Here is a 22,321-nt window from a genome sequence, read left to right on the forward strand (position 1 = left end):
GCTTTTTACAATTTTCAAAGTACAAACTATAGTAAATTATCACAGAGGAATAGCAAAGATATCAGTAACTAGAGTAGGGCATACCTAAGGAAAACACATTAGAATATAGTCACCTACTTCTGCCTAAATATATCACCTGCTTCTGTCCTAAATATATCAAAGAGCAAAGCTGATATGTGTAGAAATGGCTTGAGGTGGGTGACTGGGGGATAATGGGAGTAAAAAGAACTAAGAGAATTATTCCATTTGGATAAAGAGTAGTTTTTTCTTTTATATATAGTTTCTTATTTTTCTAAAAGGAAAAATTACTGCAATGACAATGTGTTCAATGTAAACCAAATCTTTGTCTTTGTTTTATCTTGTTTTCTATTATTCTGTAAGAGACTATATCTTGGATGTAAGAGAAGCTTTTCAAGGGAAGCTTCACATTGAAATAATCTTTAAATGTTGAATTCTTACAAACTTTTGTTCAATAAATGTTTGTTGAATAACTGAATAATAATTGTTCCAAACCTAAATAAATCATTCAGTAATCCATGTTTGTATCTAAATCTTTTGTGAAAATTCCAATGTATAATTATGAAAATACTAATAATGTTGCATATTATTTGTTGCTTTGGTTCCATCTAATGAACCTTCACCATATGCCAAAGTCCAAGCCATTGACTGTGTAACAAGCACAGAAATTCACACCATTTAAGCAATTATACCTCAGGTTATTTTTTGTTGTATGTACCTCAAACTTGTTTAATATAAAATTATAAATACTAACTGAAATATGAACCCAAGATTTATAGTTTTATAAATAGGATAAACTTGTTCACTTTTAAAAGAAGCAAAGTGACTGTAATATTTTAAAAGTTGTATTTAAAGTTTTGAATATTTTTAACTTCTGATCAGTAATTTATGTCAAACAGAACATTCAAAATAAGCATTAATTCTAATAATTAGGTCTAATACATTTTATTAAAAACATAAAATTAAACAGAACATATTTTAATGGATGACTGTAATTGATATTGGTTTCTTTTGTTCCTTATCTAAATTTAGTAGATAGGTTTTCATCATGGATGCCATAGAGTATGGATTGGCAAAGTTATTTCAATAATTTCTAAAAAGGTAATCTGGATGAAAATAAATCAGCAGCTAATTGTGTGTGTGTGTGTGTTTATAGAGAAAATGGTGCATTCCTAAAAGAAGTCTCAAAAAAGGGAAATCATGGATACTGAATTCATGAGAACCTCATCTTACCAAGCTTCCTGGGTGTCCTGGTAAATGTCCCCTTTACAGTTCGACAATGGGAATTATCTCCTCCACAGACACCACACTTATCCTCAACCTTGTTAGAACCGATTTCTTTATCACAGCCCACTTTCTGGGGAGAGAAGATATTAGATGTAGCTCATTTTAACGTGCCAAGCAAGTAAAGGTCAACATACTGGAGCATGATACACCATTTGTTCCATCATGAGCCCACAGCCAGGCACCAAACTCCCTCTCTAACTAATTTTTAATATCTTGGTCTTTTAAAGAACTATTATGAAATCAAATGACTTGCACTCTGGGTAATTAGAAAGGATAAATTTCCCTCAGTCTAATGAAGTCCTTCTCCTATCATATGTAGTCAATCATCAAACATTTATTGAACACAGATATTGTAGCTGATGCTGAGGAGACAAAAATTAAGATGTGGATGTGTTTTTCCCTGGTTGCCTTCATATTTATAAAGAAGAAAATCAAAATAGAGAATTGTCCATCAGTACAAACTGTACAAGTTGGTAAGGGATGTGAGACAAAACATCACCAATGATGAGCTTTTCAAAGTAACTTGAAGGAACAGAGGGTGCAGAAGGCAATTCAAGAATGCAAAGGGATTCAAACAAAGCCAAGGAAGTCATCCATTTCTGGAAAGCGGGTTCAAAACAATTGCTCTCCTTGTTTGTTTTAGTGGTTAAGTCATGTCCCACTCTTTTGCTACCCCATGAACTGAAGTCTGCCAGGCCCCTCTGTTCACGGGATTTCCCAGGCAAGAATGCTAGAGTGGGTTGCCATTTTCTTCTCCAGGTGATCTTCCCAACCCAGGGATTGAACCTGTGTCTCCTGCATCGGCAGGCAGATTCTGTACCATCGAGTCACCACGGAAGTCCAACTGGGGTGGATTTTTAATGTGAATGGCTGTTGGGTAATGATGATTCTGCACTTGTAAGTTTGAGATGAGAGTGAGCAGAGGAAATGATGCCACTTATATACTTAATGCACTCCCAGATACTGTGGGAGGTGAAAGATGAACAAAACACAGACTCTACTTTCAGGGAAATTTTAGTTCAACTATGAGGCATCGCATATTGGAGATTCTTTTATGTTAACACCTTAGTTGTACCTAGGTCCAAAGGAATCAAGCAGCAGCAACATGTTCAGTTAATGAGATAATTCCTTATCATTTAAACGTGTGAACATGGACAAGAAATAAATGGCATAAAAAAAGGCTGAATGGACAAAAAGCTTTTGCATCTTCACTAGTACTTTTGTTCTAATGTAGAATTTAGTATTTAAAGTTAGAATTAATTGGAAGGTGAGACAGGGAGAAAAAGAGGTTTTTTAAGATGATAAAGCACATCTTGCATTGAATTAAAAAAAAAAAAAGACCGCATTGTACTAGTGGATGGCTTGGATAAAATACTCAAAGCAAAGGCATGGTTCCAGTTGTATTCCCAGCCCTGAGGCCTCAGGAACCCCCTGAAATGCATTTGACTGGAAATGAGAAAAACGAATTAAATATTGAAAAATTTTCTCCAGTGACCAAAGTTTGATTTTATTAAGTGAAATTTCTTCCAAATTTAGTTGAGCTATTGAACTATTCATAGACTGTCATTGTAATGTGATCTCACATAAGAAAGAGTTAAAGGAAAATTCTGAAAATACGCCGATGAATGAGAAGAAAAGGAGGAGGACACAATACTGTAGGAAGCTTCGGTGGAAGCAACCTGAACTCACCACACACTCTCCGCGCACACATATGCTGTACGGGTCTTTGTAAGAACAGCGCGTTCCGTCGTGCACCAGCTGTTTCATATAAGCAACATCTCCAGTCTCTTTGGATTGACAGTAAAGGTGGCATCTTTTCTTGGCTGTATAAGATGGAAGATTAAGTCAACTATTTATGCAAAATGGTATATTTGAATAGTATAGTTTATTTTTAAAATATACAGTTTCAACATGGCTTCCTGGAAACAAATTGTATAGATAAATAAAGAGTGGTGGGGGAAGTACGCATACTTGGCATATTTATTTTAACCAGGGTGACCCTATGATTTGTCATCTAAACTGGGATAATTCAGATAGTGAAAAGGAGCTCTATTAATGACATAGAAAGGGGTGAAAGTGAAAGTGTTAGTTGCTCAGTCATGTCTGATTCTTTGTGACCCAATGGACTGTAGCCTGCCAGGCTCCTCTGTCCATGGAATTCTCCAGGCAAGAATATTGGTATGGGTTGCCATTCTTTTCTCCAGGGATCTTCCCAACCCAAAGGTAGAACCCGGGTTTTCTGCAGAGCAGGCAGATTCTTTACCATCTGAGCCACTAGCAGAGCCCCTAACAATATGAATTGGTATGACTGGTCCCATACAACCCAGGCTCTCTGGCTACCCTAGATTTAGCCAGGGTTATTCAATAAATTTCATTCAAAATCAATTTAGTTTTAGTGACACTTAGAGCACTGAAAAGGTTTCTCTTTTGTTTGACACAGTGGCCTAGTACAGTTTTTGCTTCTTGTAGGATGTCATTAATTAAATCTAATTTATGTGACTCATTTTCCTCAAATTAATCAAAATCATGCATTGCAATTCTGAATTCTTCCACATGTGCATCTTTGCTTTAAAACAGGCTTAAACTGAACTCAGCAGTGTATTCACCCAAATAAGACATATGTCAAGAAGTTCCCATCTGAACAGATTTACCTGAAAAGTCAGGGCTAAGGAGTGAAACATGATAGGGGAATTTCCCAGTGTATTTCTTAATAACTAATGTACGGTTATGAAGTGCCTTTTGTTATTCAATAATGCTCTTTGTCTTGTTCCTGACTTGATTGTAAAATAACTGTATTTTCTCTAGTTGTTCAGAAAAGAAAGATCACAATATTCCAGAAGCATTTCCCAGCAGAGGGATTTCAGTTGCACGAGGAAACTCAGCATCTCTCCCAGGCATTGCTTTCCACTCATCTTTTCAATAGTGATGGTGGCTGTATTGCCTGCCAGGAACTATTCCATAATTCTCACCTCTCTAGAGAAAGGAGTGTATTAGCCTTATTCTTGGAAACCCAGGAGGACTCACCCCTATAAGCACCAAGTTTCCTAAATTGCCAAGTGGGGATCAAGAGTCCAAGGGATTGTGTGTTGGCAAAGCTTAAGCTCTAAGTAACTGTCCACACAGCAGGAGAAGTGTGGGTGTCTACTCACAGTCGGGATGTTCATATGGCAACCAGTGGTGTTTGGTATTCTGGTATTCAAAGTGGGAGTTACGCTGTTGGCACTGCTGAGCTCTGAAGTCCTCAAAGTGTTTTTGGCATTCTTCTGTATTACAAAGCTGGTACTCAAAATTAACACCAGGACAATCCTGACCACCATTGATGGGCCTAAAGAAAAGACAACATTGAGAAAGGCCTTTTGGCTCTGGTCCAGTGGCTGAAGCTTACAGGCACAGTGCTGGAGGGCAAAAAGCCAGAGCTTCTGAGCTGCCAGCCCAGTGAATGGACTCATACTTCCTAATTTCAATCCCTTTTCCAAAGCACTGTCCTCTCCCTGCTAGGGTTTGCTGGAGGGAAGTCCCAAACTCAAATCAGTATATTTTAAAACAGTGTATTCTTTCAAACGGTATGTTTTAAATGCACAAAAAAAGTGTATAAAGAATCAACCAACAGGCATATGGTCTCAGGAAAATTATATATTTTTATCATGCAAACATGTATTTGCAACCCAAAGACACACTAATCATGGCTCTATGCCTGTTTCTTAATACATCCAATGCAAACAATAATCCTACCTTCCTTAGAGAAAAATTGCGAGGATTAAATGAGTTACTGTGTTTAAAACACTTAAAAAAGAGTGTGGCACATGGTGAGCCCTTGCTGTTCTTACTACTATAATCTTTATTGTTTTTGTTGCTTCTGTGAATATTGCTATCATCTCTTCCTGTGCAACAGATAGTGTAACCCTCGGTCTTTGTACAAAGATGTGCTCAGAGCCATCCTGCTGCCAGACAAAGAAAACGGGTGTCAAATGTTAAACCCTGCACAAGGAAGACTGTCCTAATAAGTCTGATGGTTCAGTTTTTTTTTTTTTTTTTTTTTCCTGCAGAAAATAAGATTCGCTAAGCACACAACAGGGGTTCCAAAAATTTTCTCTGGGAGGACAAATGGATAACTTTTCCCCCACCAGTTCCTTGGTCTTTCTTTCACCGTCTTTGCAGCTCAGCTCTAAGCACTCCTCTCCTGACTCTGAAGTGAGGGAGCCTCTGTGGTTAGTGCTGCTTCTGCCGATAGGCCTGTGCTTCCTAGAGCAGGTCTCACAGCCTCGGTGCCTAGTCCTAAGGACACAGTGATCTGCTTTCCCTGCTCAGTTCCAGAGCCTCCTAAACAGCAATTTCTTTAACAATCTCTAACCTTAATCATGGACTACTCATCCCTAGATGGATTAGTGGGGATTTACCCAAAATAGACACTTAAATGCTCAGTTTACACGGTCTGTGTTTTACACGTACTTTGTGAAACTGAACATTAATGGCATAATATTGAGGCATTTTCTGGCCTGTCCCCAAGTGAAGTGCATGATAGGAGTTACACTCACGTTGGGTTGTTGCACTGGCGTGTTCTGAACCGCACACCAGTTCCACATGTCCGGGAACAGGAGCCAAATTTGGTCCAGGATCCCCAGTTGCCATCTTGTTTTTGCTGATTAGCATTCTTCCACATGCAATGGCCTTTATAGCACCACTTAGGAAAATGACAAAAACAATTATGAAATTTTGTGCACATGCTAAAATTGAAGCCGTTATACAAGGACCACCAAGTGAAAGACTTCCTTTCTTTTTTACTTCTTTTTCCGGTGAAAATATACTTAACATCATCCCAAAGTAATTATAACAATATGGGGACCTATGCGTACTGGGTAATTTGGACTTGCATTATTAAATATAAAATTAAAATAAAAGGTAATATTAATTCAGACAAGTTTTTAAAGATGTGTATAATGGACTTTTGGACTCAGAGGGAGGGAGAGGGTGGGATGATTTGGGAGAATGACATTCTAACATGTATACTATCATGTAAGAATTGAATCGCCAGTCTATGTCTGATGCAGGATACAGCATGCTTGGAGCTGGTGCATGGGGATGACCCAGAGAGATGTTATGGGGAGGGAGATGGGAGGGGGGTTCATGTTTGGGAATGCATGTAAAAATTAAAGATTTTAAAATTAAAAAAAATAAAAAATAAAAAAAATAAATGACCCATTTATCAGTGAGTATCAAACATCATAATCAATAAGGAGATCTGAGCACTTAATTTGCCCAGTTGGTGCTAGTCTGCCCTTCATCCCTTGTTATCCATATTATTGGAATTTTTTAAGGGCAATAGGCTCCCCTTTAAATAATGACAGGAAGTTATATGCCTTAACTTCAAAAACAATTAATATAACATATCTAAAACATATATAGCTTTCATAATGATTCTAAGAAATAGATAGGTCAGATATATTATCTTTACCTTTCAGATGAGGAAATTGGGGCCCAGAAAGGACCATGGATAGTGTGATACCCTCTGACCAGAAGAACTAAGTGAGGAATACTAAAACACAGATGCTGTAGAGACATAGAGCTTATAGTGCCCAACACACAGCAGATGCTCAAAAGGCTTTAGTTCTTTTCCTTTTAACATTTTGATTCGTGTTTTTATTCTACACAAAATAAAAGTGTTTCTTAAAACTCAACTTTGGGAAATTTAAACGTAACGCAAATATATTTAGGGAAATTGGATGTCCAGATTTGGTTTAGAGGATATCTTCTGCATAAAGCAAAAACGAATCAACTCATTGTTGCTTTTGTTTTTTCAGTCATTAAGCTATATGACCAAATTCTCCAAAAGCAACATACTGTATGTTATGAGTTTAGCATAATTCCTAACAGGAAACGTGAATAATGACAGATTTTATTATTACTATTATGTGTGCCATTCTGATAGCAAGTACAGTTTATACACATTTGAAATAGAGCTTTAAAGGGCTTTAAAAGAACTAAAAACTATATAAATTTTCTTTGCCAGGTTTTGGTCCTATCTACAATATCTTATTTCCAAACTAGTCAAAGCCCTTCAACGTGAGTTCTCAACATGCCTTTGTCTGGGTTTTGTGATCTTTCCCCTCATGAGTAGTGAAGCTTGGCACTGGGCCAGTTTCTGAGCATTGAATCCTTACTACACAACTTGAGATTGAAAACTTCTGGGCATCTTTCCCCAAGGAGCAGGGCCAAATCTTCTAAGTTCACATGACTTTATTTCTGGACAACTTTCACAAGAAGTGTGATGCCAGCAAGTAAATCAAATCCCATTAGAGCCCAGACACTCCGCTGAGCAGCCGCTTCCTATTCTATCAGTCGGGGGCTGAACAGTGGTCTCAAAGATGCCAAGTCCTAATCTTTAAAATCTGTAAATGCCATCTTATTTGGAAAACAGCCTTTGCTCACGTAATTACATAAGAATTTTTAGATGGGGAGATTACCCTGGATTATTCAGGTGAACCCTAAATGCCATCACATGTATCCTTATAAGAGAGGGGCAGAGGGAAACACACGCAGAGGAGAAGAGGGCAGTGTGGGCACAAAGGCAGAGATTAGAGTGGCACAGCCAGAAGTCAAGGAACCCAGGCAGCTACCAGAAGCTGGAAGAGCCAAGAACAGGTTGTCCACAAGAGCCTCTGGCGGGAGGGCCATTCTGCCCACACACTGATTTCAGCTCAGTGAAACCAATTTTGTTCTTCTAGCCTCCAGAACTGAGAGAATAATTGTTGTTTTAAACCACCCTCTGGTAATTTGTTAGTAATTTGCTAGAGCACCTCTGGGAAACTAATACATGATGTTCGTGCATTACCACAGTGAAACTTCACATCCTATAGTTTTCTTTTTTTTTTTTTTTTTTCATTTTTTCTTTTTTTTTTTAATTTTTTTATTTTTTTTAAAATTTTAAAATCTTTAATTCTTACATGCGTTCCCAAACATGAACCCCCCTCCCACCTCCCTCCCCACAACATCTCTCTGGGTCATCCCCATGCACCTGCTATAGTTTTCTTAAAGATGATGATACATGTCATTTTAAAGATGATTCTTATGCAACATATCTTAAATCTTTACTGTATAAACGGATTATACTCACTTTCCCAGCAGCACATTCTGTTCCATCAAGTGGGGGCCCTTTTTTAGTCTTACAAAAGTAGGGATTATCAGGATGGCTACACCAAAGCTGTTTACATGGGTCAAACGTTCGGAACTGGAAGAGAGAAAAACCAAACTCTCGAGATGGAATGACTTGTACCAGTATTACCTGCTATACAGTTTCTTCACGTCATGTTTCTTGGATATTTTGATTTCAAGTTATAATAGTCAAAGTTGTAGCATGTTAAGAAAACAAACATGCCTAAGAATTCCAAGTAAAGAATACTTTTATTCTGCTTTTCTAAAAGAACACTGATGAACAATGCTTTGTCTGGTTCTCCAGTTGACTTTTACTATTCTGCATGCCATTTCTACCTTATGGTTTGCAGGTTTTTAAAGAGTGAGTAATTATTATAAACATTGTAAAAATGAAAATGTCATAGCAGTTTTGCAGCTCTCAAGCCATCAAAATGGCTTATCTTTATCCCTGTATGTATGAACCAGTTAGATATGAAAAATAAAAATGCTCATCATGAGCTCACTAAATGCAGAAAATATCTGTCAAACTTTTCATGTAAGATACTATATTCCAGGTGTAACAAAATGTCACAATACGTTCATGTAGTTTATAAAGTACTTGTATATATTTGATCTTCATACCATGGCTGAGAAATATGGGTTATAAGGTAAGACTATAGTTATGGATACAAACCAAACAGTAATAGAGCCAGATCAGAATCTTAGTTTTCTCATCTTAAGAATGTTTTTTTATTTTCTTAAATCACTACATTATAATATCCAAGTGTATATTTAAGCACACATATTTGTATGTACTGTTTCCTCATCTACTCTCTTTATAATAGTAAATTTCTTATCATTTTTGGATATCAAATGCCAGTTTATCCATATATTCATTCCCTATGCCATTAATTAGGCTTCCCAGGTGGCATAGTGGTAAAGAATCCACTCACAATGCGGGAGATGGCAAGAGATGTGGGTTTGATCCCTGGGTAGGGAAAATCCCCTGGAGTAGGAAGCAGCAACTCACTCTAATACTCGGGACTGGAAAATTCCACGGACAGAGGAGCTTGGCAGGCTACAGTCCATGAAGTCGCAAAGCAAAGACATGACTGAGCGCACACACACATACCATTAACTATTCATACACAGTCTTATCGTGTAGCTTTCTTCCTTTTCTTTAGTGTTATTTATTTATGGCTGTGCTGGGTCTTCACTGCTGCACCGGCTTTTCCCTAGTTGTGATGCACAGGCTTCTCATCACGGTGGCTTCTCTTGCTGTAGGGCGAGGGGCCTAGGGTGCACAGGCTTCAGTAGTTGTGGCTCCCCGGCTCTAGAGCAGAGGCTTAATAGATGTGGCGTGTGGGCTTAGTTGCTCCAAGGCATGTGGGGTTTTCCGGGACCAGGGATCGAATGCAAGTCTCTTGCATTGGCAGACAGATTCTTTAGCACTGAGCCACCAGGGAAACTCCGTCATAGCTTTCTTTTAAAATTAGTCCTCATTTCCAATCTGGGATTTTTGTTCTCATTCCTTTTACTTAATGCAGAAAATTTTAATTTTTTTTTACCATATGGAGCCAGAGCTTTAGAATTCTCAGGTTAAAACATTAACGCAGGAAAACAGGAACTGACTGTATATTTTACAGGCAAACCAAATAGCTATGTATGTATATCTGCAAAGGCAGAATTTCAACAGCAGATCAACTTCTTTCAATGAAATACATTTTTTCTTGCTCTAACACATAAAGCTTCCTCTAACATATAAAAAGCCCCATTTACCAGATGTGTGACTTAAGCAAGTTGCATAACCTCTGTAAGTCTTGGCTTTTTCATCTGTAAAATAAAAGTATACCAACTTCCTTCTAGCCTGTCAGAAGGATTAAATAAGATAGTATATACAGAGCACTTAGCTATAGCATGTAGAAACATAGCAAACACAAATCATTAGTTCATATTCTTGCACCAGTGAATCTGTAAAGGTCACCAAACAGGAGCTATGCAAATAGATTTTAAGATGTAAAAATCCAAATTGACTGTAACGTACCGCAGTGCACATTTTATAACCAACTCCAAAGTCAAAACGACACTGCTCATCCATAGAATAATTGATTCCAGGAAGTTCTGGGAGTTTGGGCCAGTCATGTTCAAATGGGTCGTCAAGGAGACAGTCATAGGAACTGGAGGAAGGAAAAAGGTGCATACAGCTAAATGTTCATTTTTTTTTAAAATCATGTCTCAGTGAGAAAGTATTCTTAGGTTACATACTCTGGAATTTCATCAGATCATAAAGCAAGTTCACAAAAGCATATCTTTTAAGGATTTTGGTTTCAGCTCCATTTAGCAAAAGACCATTCATCTTTATTCTTCCCAGGAAAATAAGCCAAGCATACTCAAAAACACAGTAGAACTGTAACAACCTTGTTCACGTCCCTAGCTGAACCCCCATGGTATGGCAGGGCAGATCCTGTCACCCACCCTGTGGGGTACAGGTGGTATACCCTATGCAGGCATTGTGTGACCACCCTCTCATCATTCTCAAATCAACTTTTACCATTAGTCAAAGATCCCACAGAGAATTTACTGAAAGGAAATCACAGTTAAAAATTCACTTCAAGGCTAGGCTTACGGCTTCAAATATTATAATCACATTATGGAATTACTGTGCCAAAAGCTAAGTCACAAGAAAATGTTTATCATGAACAGCAGTTTTCATTCACTAGGAGTTCGGTTATGATCAATGTTCTAAGAGACAGTTTCGGGCCTGTATTTCTACTGTAACGTTCTCATGACACAAAGAAGGAGACATACTGTATGTATCTTTTCAGTTCTTGGCCGCTACACCGGGACCAGTGGTAACGATGAAACGCAGCTTGCACCAAGGGGGCCATAACACTTCCCATAGCCGTCTCATCACCGCACCTGTTGCCCTGTCCATCGTGTTCCATCCCCAACCTAGAACACAGAGCGAGACCTCGCTGGAAAGAATCAACATAGGGACCACGGCTTTGGCATAATTTCTGTTTTGAAATGTACAGGGAAATAGGTATTTTTTTAAGCTAACAAGGCTTTTGTGGAGGAGTCACAGACACTGTGAAACTGGGAGCCATCTGGCAGAAATGCCTTTCTTGCTCTATAGCTCACGAGTGTCTCTGCAAGCCAGTCACTCATTTGGTTTCAGTGCATGACCTCTCCACTCTTTTCAGCTCCTCAAACTTGGCAAGAGGGTGAGAGCTGCACGCTGGCATGTGCTCTGCCCGAAAAATGAACAATACTGAGAGAGGCAGAAAGAAAAGACCTTGTTTTTTTCCCCACTCTATAGCTGTCAACAGTGACTTACACATGGCCAGTTTCATGTGCTACTACAAAGGCAGATGAAAAACCATCCTCGTGATTCAGGGTACAGCTTCTCACCGGGTGACACATGCCTGTGACTGGAGCATATCCTGTGGAGAATAACAATTACTTTTATTTTCATTTTATGAGAAAACCCATTAAGAATTACCACTGGACCTTTGCCGAGGGAAAAAGAAAAAAGCTTTTCAGGAAACAGAGGCCGTATTATTTAACTGCTAGCATCATGCCACATTCTCTTGGGAAAGCCACAGGTAACGGGCTCTGAAAGGATCCACTGGGTCTGCAATTTTCTCCTCTCCTAAGGGAAGGAACTGCCTGGGGTTACCATTCTGCTCTGCCCACCAACTAAGCCCTACCTTTCTGCTGTGGTGAATGTTCCTTCAAATCATGGTACTGATGAAGGGACCCAGAGATTCCATCAACGTTGAAAACAAAGTGGTCAGTCTAATTTTTTATTTTTTAAAGTCTACATCAGAGTTTATTAGATAGATAGATGAAAGCTGACTTTGGAAGAAAGTTCTTCGGCAACAGACATTTCCCACAGCACCTCTTTTCCCCTTCCAAACACTCAGTGGAAATCGTACTGCATTTAATAGCAGCCCCTCTGTACCCCAAATGTCCGCCTATTATTGCAAAGGAGAGAATAATATGTCATGGTATTTAGGTGGCATTTAACATTGTGAATTCCACAGAAGTCACTGGACGCAACAGAAAGCAAATGTATGCTTGGCCGAGGCAAAGATGAAAGTGATGGTGGAAACGTGAACCTGTGAACAGACTCCCTGATTCAGGATTGCTCTTTTTTTTAAGATGATTAAAAAAAAATTTTATTTTATGTTGTAGAATAGTTGTTATATACTGTTGTGTTAGTTCCAAGTGTACAGCAAAGTGATTCAGTTATAGTTTTGAAAAGTCATGCCCTTAAATTTTTCTGCTACATAGTAATGGAAGTACCTTGCATTCCAGCAGGTCCGAAGTCTTGCCTGGTTAAGAAAATTGCGTGATCATGGTGTTCAGAGTGATTGGGATCAGATTTTTGTTGTTGGCAAGCCCAGCGACACACATTCTCCAGGCTCCTGGATGGATTTCCCCTTTCTATGAGGCTGATGGACTAGAAGAAAACAATATGTTACAGACATACATAATATTAATATTTTCCCAAAGGCTTCATTGAATAACTTTCTCTGAAATTAACATTTGAGATTACAGTAATTAAATAATGTACAATAATATTATTGGGGGCTTGTTTAGATAACTAATCTCATTTAGAAACTCTAAATGCCCCTAAGGGATACCTTTATGATGATCAACATTATCTGTGTGAAAGGTGGCTGACACCATTAACTGAAATACGGGATGATGAATTTTTGTGCTACTGTGAAGCAACTCAGTATTAATCAACTGTGTAAAAAAATCTCGATAAATATTAAGAACAATAACAGAAGAATCTATCTTAATCTATCAAATATTTGGGACTTTTTCTCTAGAAATGTTTAAGCCAAAGATCTTCAGTTTCTTTCTTTTTCTTTTTTTGCTTCAAACTTAATCAAAGCTGGTTTATATAATTTGAGGAGCCGTCAAATTATATAAACCTAACACTGAAAAAAATAACTATCCTTTATTTTAACCTCACAGCAATGAAGAGATGGGGCACTCATATCCTGCTATTCCAAGGAATGGAGTGACATTTCTGAGAACCCTGCTGTGTATATGCGCATGCGTGCTCAGTCATGTCCAACTTTTTGCAACCCTGTGGACTGTAGCCCAGCAGGCTCCTCTGTCCATGGGATTCTCCAGACAAGAATACTGGAGTGCATTGCCATTTCCTTCTCTAGGGCATCTTCCCGACCCAGGGTTAAGCCCATGTCGCCTGCATCTCCTGCACTGCAGGTGGCTTCTTTATCACTTGAGCCATTGGAGAATGCAGTTACTATCACATTATCATCAGTTCAGTTCAGTTCAGTCGCTCAGTCCTGTCTGACTCTTTGTGACCCTGTGAATCGCAGCACATGAGGCCTCCCTGTCCATCACCAACTCTCGGAGTTCACTCAGACTCACATCCATCGAGTCAGTGATGCCATCCAGCCATCTCATCCTCTGTCGTCCCCTTCTTCTTCTGCCCCCAATCCCTCCCAGCATCAAAGTCTTTTCCAATGAGTCAACTCTTCGCATGAGGTGGCCAAAATACCGGAGTTTCAGCTTTAGCATCATTCCTTCCAAAGAAATCCCAGGGTTGATCTCCTTCAGAATGGACTGGTTGGATTTCCTTGCAGTCCAAGGGACTCTCAAGAGTCTTTTCCAACACCACAGTTCAAAAGCATCAATTACTCTCACATCCATGCACGACTACTGGAAAAACCATAGCCTTGACTAGACGGACCTTAGTCGGCAAAGTAATGTCTCTGCTTTTGAATATGCTATCTAGGTTGGTCATAACTTTTCTTCCAAGGAGTAAGTGTCTTTTCATTTCATGGCTGCAATCACCATCTGCAGTGATTTTGGAGCCCCCCAAAATAAAGTCTGACACTGTTTCCACTGTTTCTCCATTTATTTCCCATGGAGTGATGGGACCGGATGCCACGATCTTCATTTTCTGAATGTTGAGCTTTAAGTCAACTTTTTAACTCTCCTCTTTCACTTTCATCAAGAGGCTTTTTAGTTCCTCTTCACTTTCTGCCATAAGGGTGGTGTCATCTGCGTATCTGAGGTTATTGATATTTCTCTCAGCAATCTTGATTCCATCTTGTGTTTCTTCCAGTCCATATCGTCAGGAGATAAAAGATCAAAGCAAGTTCTGAAGGAACGAGAAACTGAATTTGGAACCTCAAATCAGTTCTTACTTGGCTGACTGGCTGAGAGTTTTGTTACATTTCAGCAGGTGGTTTTATCAGTGTTTACATTCTTAATAAAAAAGTTTGGTTTGTTATATGCTGATCACATACTTCTCCAAATAAATGATTTCACAACCAACTGAAGGCTCTTGACATCTCCAGCTGGAGTCGACTTGCCTTCAGTGCTGGAGACACAAAGTAGGTCAGGTTTGTGGCGGGAACTAAAGATCAATGACACCCATTCACCAGAAATGGTAAGTTTTCATATATAATACAATGCAAAGACATGGACTTTTCCCCCGTTCTTGCTAAATGCATATTTCATTAGTGTTCCATAATCAGGAGGATTAACTGTGGGAGGGGGACATTTAATTTTAAACATCAAGAAAGCTGCCAAGTTAGTCACTTCCCCTATGTTTTCTCCTCAAAGGGAGAGACTATTTCGTCCATTCCATTATTTCCAAGGACAGGGATCCAACTAGTGCCATTTTAAAGCCAGCTAAAGTTACATTACATAAAAATGCCTATTGTATGTATTCTGACCCAACACTTCATTTTCAAGATTATAAGATTAATGCCCTTTAAAAAAAATTCACTGTATGTTTCGTTTTTATTAATTGGAAAGATGTGAAACATTCCTTTTAAGAAATCATGAGAGAGTAAGGCTCTCTATTATTTTGTTAATCCGCCTGTAATGTAGGACACCTGAGTTCGATCCCTGCTTGGGAAGATCCCCTGGAGAAGGGAACGGCTACCCACTCCAGTTTTCTGGCCTGGAGAATTCCATGGGGAATTCTCTATACAGTCCATGGGGTCACAAAGAGTTGGACATGACTGAGTGACTTTCACAGCCTGACACACACAGATATATTTGAAGCTCCTAGAAAGCATCTGACACAGAGCAGGCACTCAACATATGTGTTTTGGATTAAAAAATCAATCATAAATTTAACGCTGGTAGTGTTTGTTCAGTTGAAAAGTTGTGTCTGACTCACTGTGACCCCAACAAACTATAGCACACCAGACTTCCCTGTCCTTCACAATTAAGGAAATCCTCTTTTTTCATTATATTGTCATACCTAAAATCAGGATAATTATCTTCAACTCCGTTAGACAGAGGTAAACACATCAGAGGACACCAGCACAAAAATCACTCATTATCTACTCTAAGTTAGAGATCTCCATTCACTGGGGCAGTTTTCTCTTCTCAATTCAGAGCAACTGGGGTCTACATGAGACATATCCACTATAGCCTCAGTAGACTAATCTGTTTGCTCACCCACTCTTTGATGTTCACAGCTCACATATAGTAAGACACTTTACCTTTGCATAACCCAGCATTATCATGCGCACCAGGACCACATTTATATGCACTCCCAGGGACTCATCGTGGTAAATTTCATTCACCTAGAAACAAAGGAGATAATTACCAGAAGAAAGGCCACACAAAAAACTTTAGGAGATGGACAGTTGAGGAAATGGCTCTGTAATCCCAAATACAGGAGACGAGTCACTTTTTTTCTAGTTTAAACTGACATCTGAAATGAAATCATTTACTTTTAACTTTGGAATGATTCCTGGCTATGTGAATTACTGATACTGTAAACCCTGTAGTATCATGAATATAGAAACTAGGCTGTAAAAGGGCTTCATTAAAATATTAGAGTGTTAAGAATACATATGTACTATGAGCCACAGATAAAATTCATCAAAAGTAATCACATTTAAGAATCTGCCTTCCAATGCAGTAGACATGGGTTTGATCCCTGGTCAGGAAGATCTGCTAGAGAAGGGACAGGCTAACCACTCCAGTATTCCACTCCAGTATTCTTGAGCTTCCCTTGTGGTTCAGCTGGTAAAGAATCCACCTGCAATGTGGGAGACCTGGGTTTGATCTCTGGGTTGGGAAGATCCACTGCAGAAGGGAAAGGCTACCCACTCCAGTATTCTGGCCTGGAGAATTCCACAGACTGTATAGTCCGTGGGGTCACAGAGTTGGACGCGACTGAGCTACTTTCACTTCACTTCGGGAAGATCCCACATGCCATGGGACAACTAAGCCCGTGAGCTTTGACTACTGAAACCCAAGTGCTCTAGGGCCCATGCTTCAAAACAAGAGAAGCCACTGCAATGAGAAGCCTGTGCACCACAACTAGAAAACAGCCCCTGCTTGCCACAACTAAAGAAAGCCCGCCTGCAGCGATGAAAACCCAGGACAGCCGAAAAATAAACAAACAAAAGCAATAGCAAGACCACGATTCAGGTGAAGCATCTGCCAGCATGAGTGATGGCAACCATGTGAAGATAAAGAGCAAGCATGTCCTTCAGGGTGCCTCTGTTACCACCAGGGCCGCTACCTCTTGTTAGGGAAGCTGGTGTGCAGGAGCTGTGGTGGTACCTGTGGGCCAGTAACTGGGTGGTGCTCCCAATGCCTCTCCCACCCCAAGAATGGGGAATCTGAGGCAATGATTATTTAGAAGTCTTACAGTAAAGAAATCCTTCCACATTTGGATTACTAAGATGACTGTTCAAGTACATATAATATCAGTCCTGGGTAAACCTCAGAGGGGTAAAGTTGAGTCATTGCTCTGGATTTAATTTTAAACGTTAAAATTTCTACAGGTAATCCGGTATACTTTAAAACCATAGATATTAGAACTTACACAACCTCAGAGGTCACAGTCCAACAGATTTTTATAGATGAGGAAGATGAAGACCATAGAGATTAATTAACCTGCAGAAACAGTCAATTATTGACAGTCTAAAAAGACTCCTGGCTTCCCTGAAGGCTCAGCAGTAAAGAATCTGCCTGCAACATAAGAGACACAGGAGATGTGGGTTTGACCCCTGGGTCTGAAAGATCCCCTGGAGGAGGAAATGCCAACCCACTCCAGTATTCCTGTCTGAAAAATCCCGTGGACAGAGGAGCCTGGCGGGGTATATTCCAAAGGGTCGAAAAGAGTCGGACACAACTGAACGTGTACGACCATGCAGAAGAGCGAAGTGACTTCTATTTTCTGGTTATGCTAGTGCAAAATTGGTGTGAATAAAAATTGCTAGTAAGTTGGAAATGCTAATGGTGCCTTTATCTGGCTACATTTCAAAGTTCTTAGCTGTTCTCAGGAACAGGGAACCAACATTTGTCATAATAACTGAAAGAGGGATGGAAAATGAACCTCAATTCAACTCAAGACCCAGGAGGTTTGGACAGAAGGCACAGAGGGAAGATAGGCAAAATCTCATAGAGAGAAGCCTTAAAAAGAAATATAACTCAAGGATAATAGAATGCTCTAAAAAAAAGAAATGTATGGATTTCTAATTATACTGACCAAGACACAGACCAAGAAATCTCAAATGAAAAGTTTCAGGAATATAATCGGACTACACAGAACACCATAAATATCAAAGTATTAAATGTAGGTTGAAGGTAAGTAAGTAAAGACGCTCAGTCATGTCTGACTCTTTGCGACCCCATGGACTGTAGGCCACCAGGCTCCTCTATCCATAGGATTTTCCAGGCAACAATACTGGAGTGGGTTGCCATTCCCTTCTCCAGGGGAACTTTCTGACCGAGGGATCAAATCTGGGTCTTCTGCATTACAGGTAGATTCTCTACCATCTGAACCACCAGGGAAATCCATGTATACATAGATATACATTTACAAACTCACAAGACACACACACGTACAATGGTAAGACCCAATTTAACTACTGTTCAAGATAAGCCAAGGAGTGAAAACAATCGGTAATTCACTCTTGCATTGCCCAAGTATGCAGGCTGGTAGCACATGCCCAAGCAATTCAACTAGAGGCCATTGTAAATCTGTAGCATTGAGTTCATTTTGTCTGTTCTGTCTGATGAAAGAGATGTATACAAATGGGAGGGCTTCCCTGGTGGCTCAGCGGTAAAGAATTTGTCTGCCAATGCTGGAGATGAGGATTTGATCCCTGGATTGGGAAGATCCCCTAGAGAAGGACGTAGCAACCCACCCATTCTTACCTGGGAAATCCCATGGTCAGAGGAGCCCTGGCCAGCTCCAGTCCAGGCGGTAACAAAGAGTAGACACAACTTAGAGACTAAACAACAATAGCAACTACAAACAGGAAAGTAACCAGAGTCCTCTAAGCAAGGAGCCTAGAAATGGGCCGCATAAAACGTGGCGGGAGAGGTGTGGTGGCTTAGAGCCTGACACGACCCACTAAGAGTCTCAGTTGACATCTTTCTTGACATCTCAGAAAGCGTCATCTTTCTGAGTCTCAGTCAAATGGACAGAATAAGAATACTATCTCATATGATTGGGGTAAGAATTGAAAGATTTAATTTATGCACACAACAGCTCAAAAATTTTAAGAGTGAGAAGGAGATAGGTACATTAAAGCACGTAAGAGTATAGGAAGTAGAAAAGAAAACCTAAAGAAAAGGAAAATAGCCACCATATGGAAAAAGGGTTCAATTTGCTCTGAATGCCTATGGCAAATAAAACTAAAACCATGGGTTCACTGTTAAAGGGGGAGATTTCAGGTCAATACAAGGAGAACTGAATGCTGGCCCAAAAACTGTAATTTCTTATGACCCTTTTGGCCATGGGCAGATTCTGTTATCTTACTCCATATCTCATAATGCCTAATTGAGGACTGAATGCTCCTCTTCTTCAGGATTATCTGATAAGAAATATCTAGCATAGTAATTCCAATACAAGTAAATGTCTGAAGCCAGGCCTGTCATTGACAGAAACTCATGGACATTCCAAGAGACTTCTCATAAGGTGGTTGTTCTGAATTAGCATAAAGGCTTCACACACAAAGTTTTAACAGGTACTTAGTGTGTGCTTAGTCATTCAGTCGTGTCCAACTCTTTGTGATCCCCACACTGGAGTGGGTTGCCATTTCCTTCTCCAGGGGATCTTCCCAACAGAGGGACTGAACCCACATCTTCTATGTCTCCGGCATTTCAGGCGAATTCTCTACCACTGAGCCACTGGGGATGTCCTGCTGCTGCTGCTGCTGCTAAGTCGCTTCAGTCGTGTCCGACTCTGTGCGACCCCATAGATGGCAGCCCACCAGGCTCCCCCGTTCCTGAGATTCTCCAGGCAAGAACACTGGAGTGGGTTGCCATGTCTTTTTCCAATGCATGAAAGTGAAAAGTGAAAGTGAAGTCGCTCAGTCATGTCCGACTCCTAGCGACCCTATGGACTGCAGCCTACCTGGCTCCTCCGTCCATGGGATTTGCCGGGCAAGAGTACTGGAGTGGGGTGCCATTGCCTTCTCCTAACATGTACTTAATGTATCAATAATTGAAATGTAAATGTGTTTAATGTAAAAGATGTTGAAATTAATGTTAGTGAGTTTACAAAATCGGGGAACAATATAATTTTAAACTGAAGAAAAACAGATTAAAAGAACTAAATTAATTTCTGGAGGAGAAGTGATTCAGGGAAGGGAGGGCCTTACAACCATGGCTGAATAGCAGTGACAGTGATACTTTTAAATGCTATGGGAGACTTTTATTTCTGAAAACTATTAGACTCATAAAATAAATGAAAGGTGGCAATTATAACAAATAGCTTGTGATATCTGAGTTAGTATAATGTACATATGAAAAATGAAAGTGAAAGTCATTCAGTCGTGTCCAACTCGATGTGACCCCATGGACTATAGGCCATTAGGCTTCTCGGCCCATGGAATTCTCCAGGCAAGCACACTAGAGTGGGTTGCTGTGCCCTCCTCCGGGGGACCTTCCCAACCCAGGAATCGAACTCAGGTCTCCTGCATTTCAGGAGGACTCTTTACCATCTTGAAACACCAGGGAAACTCATAACATACATATAATCACCCTAAATTAGTAAATTCATTTTTGTTTGGTAAATTTAAAAGTCAGCACAGTACTGAGAAAATATAAAGGACACAATTCATGTTCTCAATAGCAATATTATATTATAAAATGATGAAATAAAAAGGCACTTTTTAAAAGGTTAAATTTACCATTCACCAAAAGAAAAGTAGTATTTAACAATAGTCCCTATTATGCCAGACTAGTAAGTTAACAGAGTACCCCAGTAGAAATCAAGATCAGTTTTGGAATGTTCCAAGTTGGCACAAATTTGTGAAACTGTCTCAGAGTATAGCATGGATAGAGATAACCAAATATAAGGCAATACATAGGATAAAATATTCTTTCAGTGTGGCAAATCAACAAATATTAGGTGTCTCTATTGTACAAAGCACTGGATATCATTTATTATTTTGCCTCTCAAGGTTCAAAAAGTTGCTTGCTTTCCATTATTGAATTTTAACATGTACCTAATCAATAACAGGATGTAAAGTTTTTAGGCTCTGAGACACACAGGATATGATAAGAGTTGCAGAAATAATCAGCATCACAGAATTAAATATATTCTAAGACTTGAATTCTAGTCCCAAATCTGCCCCCAACAAACTGAATGACTTTGGGTTGGTCACTTAACATCTCTGAGCCTCTGTTTTCTCACTGGCAAATTACAATCATACTTGCTCTTTTTGCTTCACACAGCTGCTGTTCAAATCAAACAAAATGTCACAAACTGCCCTCAGCAAAATAAAAGGCACATGAGAACACTTCTACCTATCCATACCAAAAGTGTTAAAGTTTATGAACATATTTTCCAATCTATCTGAAAAGAGCAAAGAAAAACAAATAAAATAAACAAACAAAAAACATAACTCTCCCCGTCTTAGTTTTCACTGAAAAGGATTTGAAAAATCTGGTACTGTGAATTTATTTACTCTCAATAGAATAATAATAGAATCAAAGATACAGTTTAAATTACAAAAAAAAAGGAAAAATTTAATAATTTTATTTTTCAAAAATACTTTTTCCAGCAGAGGGCAGTATGCACATGTTAGAGGCGGGTGGAGCGGCTGTGTTAAACACCTGAATGTACTTACACAACACTGGGTATGTTTGCCTTTTGTATATTTACACATAAATAAAATAAGCTCCTTAAAATGAAATAGGAATTTTAAAATATTCTAACCTAAGGAAAACACTGAGTGACTGGACTCTTAAAAACAAAATAAATATTGACGACATATTTATGTAGATTGTTTTTCAGTGTCATCTGATTAACACATTATATGAGAGGCATGAAGAAACTTAGGATTTGGGTATAAATTAATCACGAGTTTTAACAACCAATAAATGATATACAGAAAGAAATAAACAGATCATACTGAATTAAAATTGGGGATATGTTAAGATGAATGAAAATAATATTTTTTAAGAAAGCATTTTTATAACACTTAGTGACAAGGAAAGCTACTTTTTCCTAATTTAAAGCAGAATCAAGAACACAAAAAGCCAGCATTAACACAGAGCTTTCCAAGTTCCAGACATGGTTTTAAATACTTTAGCTATGTTAATCAAGTAATGCATAATCTTTGAAACAACTTTAAAGATATCATTATCTCCATTTTACATCAAACAAAATTGAGGCCCAGAGAGGTTTAGTACTTTGCCCAAGGTCACACAGCTAGTACACAGAGTAAAGGATGTACACTTAGGCAGTCTGGCTCCAGAGTCAGTAGTTTTTACCAACTCACTACACTTCTACACACCTGCAGACCACACCACTGTCGTGATGCAAAACAAATCTAATTTTAGAATAATCATTACCCCTGAGTTTAAGAAAGTGATGTGTAAGCATACTGATAAAGATAACTCGAAA

The 22,321-nt window shown here is 39.1% G+C and overlaps 1 protein-coding gene across 1 annotated transcript in view; it reads right to left on the bottom strand.

The window, feature by feature from the left end:
- Nucleotides 1-22,321, bottom strand: part of ADAMTS3 (ADAM metallopeptidase with thrombospondin type 1 motif 3) — a 292,240-nt gene that overhangs the window by 25,641 nt on the left and 244,278 nt on the right. Inside the window, exons 6-15 of the mRNA XM_018049560.1 lie at nt 15,942-16,025; nt 12,742-12,898; nt 11,771-11,876; nt 11,242-11,385; nt 10,478-10,610; nt 8,417-8,530; nt 5,841-5,986; nt 4,455-4,630; nt 2,995-3,128; nt 1,252-1,375 (exon numbers count right to left, since the gene is read on the bottom strand). Coding sequence (XP_017905049.1) covers nt 1,252-1,375; nt 2,995-3,128; nt 4,455-4,630; nt 5,841-5,986; nt 8,417-8,530; nt 10,478-10,610; nt 11,242-11,385; nt 11,771-11,876; nt 12,742-12,898; nt 15,942-16,025 — 1,318 coding nt within the window. The remainder of the gene's footprint in view (nt 1-1,251; nt 1,376-2,994; nt 3,129-4,454; nt 4,631-5,840; nt 5,987-8,416; nt 8,531-10,477; nt 10,611-11,241; nt 11,386-11,770; nt 11,877-12,741; nt 12,899-15,941; nt 16,026-22,321) is intronic.

Source organism: Capra hircus, chromosome 6 (assembly GCF_001704415.2).
Source record: "Capra hircus breed San Clemente chromosome 6, ASM170441v1, whole genome shotgun sequence".
Taxonomy (NCBI): Eukaryota; Metazoa; Chordata; class Mammalia; order Artiodactyla; family Bovidae; genus Capra; species Capra hircus.